General features: G+C 44.1%; 1 protein-coding gene across 2 annotated transcripts in view; it reads left to right on the plus strand.

Annotated features, from left to right (window-relative positions):
* The window catches only part of LOC113801864 (uncharacterized), a 235371-nt gene that overhangs the window by 137420 nt on the left and 92951 nt on the right, over positions 1–5000 (plus strand). For both annotated transcript variants that reach the window (XM_070143577.1, XM_070143578.1), the window contains exon 3: positions 1132–2011. In XM_070143577.1, the coding sequence (XP_069999678.1) occupies positions 1212–2011 (800 nt within the window). In that variant the 5' untranslated portion in view covers positions 1132–1211. The remainder of the gene's footprint in view (positions 1–1131; positions 2012–5000) is intronic.

The raw sequence follows: 5000 nt of genomic DNA on the forward strand, positions 1-5000 counted from the left end.
TGTCATGTTACTGAAAATCTCTTATGATAGAAACCACGACATAATATTTCTCAATTGTACAAAAATGTATCTGTGATTTTACTAAAATTAAGATTCGCTAGTATCGATTATATCGGGTAATACCTATATTTTCGTCAGTTATTGCTGTAGATATGAATTATAATCTCTCTCTCTCTCTTTCTGTCTCTCTTATTCTCTCTCTCTCTCTCTCTCTTATTCTCTCTGTCTCTGTCTCTGTCTCTCTCTCTCTCTCTCTCTCTCTCTCTCTCTCTCTCTCTCTCTCTCTCTCTCTCTCTCTCTCTCCCTCTCTCTCTCTCTCTCTCTCTCTCTCTCTCTCTCTCTCTCTCTCTCTCTCTCTCTCTCTCTCTCTCTCTCTCTCTCTCTCTCTCTCTCTCTCTCTCTCTCTCTCTACTCTAGCAATCTTGCGGACCTGCGTTCAATCCCACGCCCGGCCAGTGAGTGGTAACCCCGGCCATTCCTTGCACACAGGGGGAGATTTGGGCAAAATAAAACAGACAGTAAGTCACAGCAAAGAATATCCATTGTAACAAATGGAATTAAAACTAAATCTTTTGAAATCTTTTGGAATCTCTCTCTCTCTCTCTCTCTCTTATTCTATCGCTCTCTTTCTCTCTCTCTTATTCTATCGCTCTCTCTTATTCTATCGCTCTCTCTTATTCTCTCTCTCTCTCTCTCTCTCTCTCTCTCTCTCTCTCTCTCTCTCTCTCTCTCTCTCTCTCTCTACCTCTACCTCTGTCCGTGTTTATCCCGAGAGACATAATTGAAATGATATTACGAACTACAAGATCCAAAAGACGATTTCATCCCTTTCCACGTAAACAACAGAACCTTGAGATAGGGAATTGTTTTTACTTGCTGAGCCATTCCTCCAAATCAATAAACAAGTGAAATAAGTCAGTTTTTTTTTTTTTTTTTTTTTTTTTTTTTTTACGTCTGTGGTCTTTTTCATTCCTTCTGTATCAAAGTTTATGTTTATTCATAGGAGTATGTGTCACTCCTTCGCATATTCATGTTTTATTTCGTCTATGTTTCTTTGTTACATGTTTTGTTGTTGTTGTTCTTGTGCTTTTGTCTGATACTATAATGAATGTTTATTCTTTTTCTTCCCAGACACGGACGTCCTCAACAATGACTGGCGAGTATAGGACATCGGCCAGTGTTCCTCAGTGACGCCTCCAACTTCACTAGGGATGGCAAGACGAGCGCTCCTCTGTCTCATGATGTTCAGTACCAATCTCTGGGCAGTGCAGAGCATCCCTCTTCCTTTGGAGATCCAGACCGGACTCAAGAACCCGGATAAGTCCTTTCCTGATGTCTTCGTCAAGAGGGAAGGTCGTACGGCGAACAACGTCATAAGCCATCAGGTTCCGACTCCAGGAGACGAGATGAGCAACGCCAGCAGCTACTACGTCCTTTGGGAGGGGAGGTCTGAAGAGACGGCCTCCCCGACGACTCCTTCGGCTGAGCACCACGGAACAAACGCGCTCGGTTCCTTCGGCCGGAGTAAACTCACCCTGATTGATAAAAATTCCCAGCGGATCGTCGATTCCAAAGTCAGATCCGAATCCGAGAGCGAGACGCGCCGAAGCAGCAACCTGGAGGAACGTAAACAAGACCTCACCGCCAAGGGATCGTCACGAGTGAACAAACCCGAAACCTTCGAAAAGAACGACGACGAAATACGAAGGAATAAAGGAGAGAGCATAGAGTGGACCGAATCGCTGGACAAAAACTCATCCAACGAGACTACATTCATCCAAGGGCTTACAATCCCCAGCGAGACGGAGGGAGGGGGACCACCTTGCCCCACTGTCCCGGCGACCTGGACCCCGTACATCACAGACAGGGAGCTCCAGTGTGTTGTCAATCCTCACTGGCTCGAGTTCGACCCTCCTTCCCACCTGAGCCACCTGGTCCTCGCCGCCATCTATATTGTCGTCCTCATCGTCGGCTGCTTCGGCAACGGACTTGTCATTTACTTGTTTGCAAGGTGAGTGTAGCCTTTGTCCCCATATATTAATTCTAAGTGTTTGTGTGTGTGTGGCGGGGGGGGGGGGAAGGGGGAGGTCTGTGTGTGTGTGGCGGGGGGGAGACGGTGAGGTCTGTGTGTGTGTGTGTGTGTGTTATACGCGCTTCTTTGGCATTTCTGTACGTAAATTGATTCTGTTCTGCTGTTAATATTTTTCGTGTACATGCGAAATATGTAATACTATTCATCACGTTTTTAATCAGTCGTCGACACGCGTCCTCATCTGATATTAAAAAGCTCTCATAGATAGCTATGTTATTGATTGACTTTATCACTCCCCAAAGATGAAGATGATTGCACTTACACATGAATGACTATCAATTGCATATTGAAAAGCTGTTGAGACAAGCTTGCGGATTCTCTCTCTCTCTCTGTCTGTCTCTCCCTCCCTCCCTCTCTCTCTCTCTCTCACTCTCTCTCTGTCTCTGTCTCTTTCTCTCTCTCTCTCTCTCTCTATTCCTTTCTCTCTCTCTACACACAAACACACATACACACACACACACACACACACACACACACACACACACACACACACACACACACACACACACACACACACACACACACTCACACACACACACACACACACACAATATATATATATATATATATATATATATATATATATATATATATATGTGTGTGTATGTATGTATGTATATAAATACACGCATACATACATACATACATACATACATATATATATATATATATATATATATATATATATATATATATATATATATATATATATATATATACACAAAGCACTGGACCGACCCTTGCGGTCCCGAGTTCAATTCCCCGCCCCGGCAGTTGCAAAATGCCTGATGAAAGACTTGTAAAAGTGGGGAGCTCATTCAAGTCCTTGAATCTGCTCATATTTTCGTCCCACGGAATTTCACGGAGAGACGAACGAGTGTGGCGTCACCATCTCTCGTGCGGTGATAGTTCATCCTCGACCTCGTTCGAAGTCCGAGGACGTGGACGTGACACTCGCGATGGGCTCACCACTTCCGACAGTCCTTGCCCAGCTGTTCGTGGACAATCTCGAGGCTGACTATTACGGAAACACCATGGCGAACAGTGTAGTCTTGCTGCGCTGTGCGGGTATTCTCGTCGTGGTGCCGATGAGGACAGACCAACAAGAATTCCGCCACCATAGAAGAGGAGAGAGACGAGCAACATCCACTCCTCAACACCATAATCCATGGGAGACCTGATGACCTGATGACCCATGTTATCAGCGTATAGAAAACCCACAAAAGAAGATGATTTCTCACAATATTTCTCTGTCGACACCAAACGAACCAAAGAAGACGTGGTTATCGGTTTCTTCCTCCTTAGACTCTGCTGCCCGGAGTTCCTAGAGGAGGAAGTTCATCACGTCAATAACACCTTCCCACGTCTCCGTAACCCTCGCGCCTTCCTCAGCGACGAAAGGCCGAGAAGACAAAGAGTAGACTAAAGGGGGTCGCCCCACAGAATAACAATCCCACACTCACTTGACACCTGGAGGTCCTGGCGGGCCACACAAAGAAGATAGCGACCGCGTCAAGTGAGAAGATCGAAGAGGTCTAGAGGGAAAAGAGGACAGACCACACCAGAGCTCTGCCAGGTGTACCTTGCAGCGGCTGCGACATAATTGACATGGACGAGACAGGACTTCGCGAACAACAACCTGACCGACACTGCAGTGCTCTCCGACGTCGCGACCAAAGCGCTTTCGTTGTCCACGTCCACACCGACGGCCACCTCTCCAGTGGTCCCAGGCCTCCATCACAAAGCGAGACCTGCCCCGGGACAAAGGAAGATGGCAGAGTTAACACAGTTACCCAACTATACATCACAATTAACCACAACCTAGCAAGGTTATCGCTCTCCCAAACACTGACGTAACTTGACCGCTCTGCACATGTAAATAATACATACGCCTCTATATATTCCATACACAATGCAGTATAGCGAAAAGATCTTCGGAATATTTGCGTTTTTTGTTCTTCCCTTTGTTATTCTACATACACGTTTTTTGTTCTTCCCTTTGTTATTCTACATACACGTGTTTATGTATTCGCTTTGTAGATCATGACAAAAGTTTGACACGATGATTCATACGCCTGAGGAACTTAATGCGATATAAATGGAATGCCTATTAGTGAGCTTGGTGCGTGTTTCCAATCAATTTAGTTTATTTTGAATAATTTGATGCCCTAAAAATGCAGACATTAAGCCCTCGGACATTAAGAACCTTCGAATAGAAATCGTTATTTTTTATGTTGATGAAAACATGGTATCAGAGATAAAACCTCTCTTAATCAGAAATGTATTAATCATTTTTTTCCTGCTTTATGACGAGTGAAATGGAGTTTGTGAAATGGTTTGGTTGCAGAGAAAACATGTATCTCAGACAAGATAAGGTCAAATGGTGTTGAATCAATATACTTTTTGCCACAATGAAGATAGCTCCAGTAACTCTTATTATTATCATTATTATTTTTATTCTTATTTTGCCTTCTGTCTTCTCTCTCTCTCTTTCTGTCTTCTTTCTCTATTTCTTTCTTTTTCTCTTTCTTCTTCTTTTTCTTCTCTCTATCTTCTTCTCTTTCTTCTTCTTTTTCTTCTCCTCTCTCTCTCTCTTCTTCTTTTTCTTCTTCCTCTTCTCCTCTCTCTCTCTCTTCTTCTCTTTCTACTTCTTCTCCTCTCTCTCTCTCTCACTCTCTCTCTCTCTCTCTCTCTCTCTCTCTCTCTCCCTCTCCCTCTCTCTCTCTCTCTCTCTCACTCTCTCTCTCCCCCTCCCCCTTTCCCTCTCTCCCTCTCCCTCTCTTTCTTCTTCATCTTCCTTCACTCTTTCCATTCACCACTCTCGCTGCACAAACAAAACTCTTACAATCATACAAAACTCTTACAATCATACAAAACTCTTACAATCATACAAAACTCTTACAATCAT

This window comes from Penaeus vannamei, chromosome 31, assembly GCF_042767895.1.
Source record: "Penaeus vannamei isolate JL-2024 chromosome 31, ASM4276789v1, whole genome shotgun sequence".
In the NCBI taxonomy this organism is placed as follows: domain Eukaryota; kingdom Metazoa; phylum Arthropoda; class Malacostraca; order Decapoda; family Penaeidae; genus Penaeus; species Penaeus vannamei.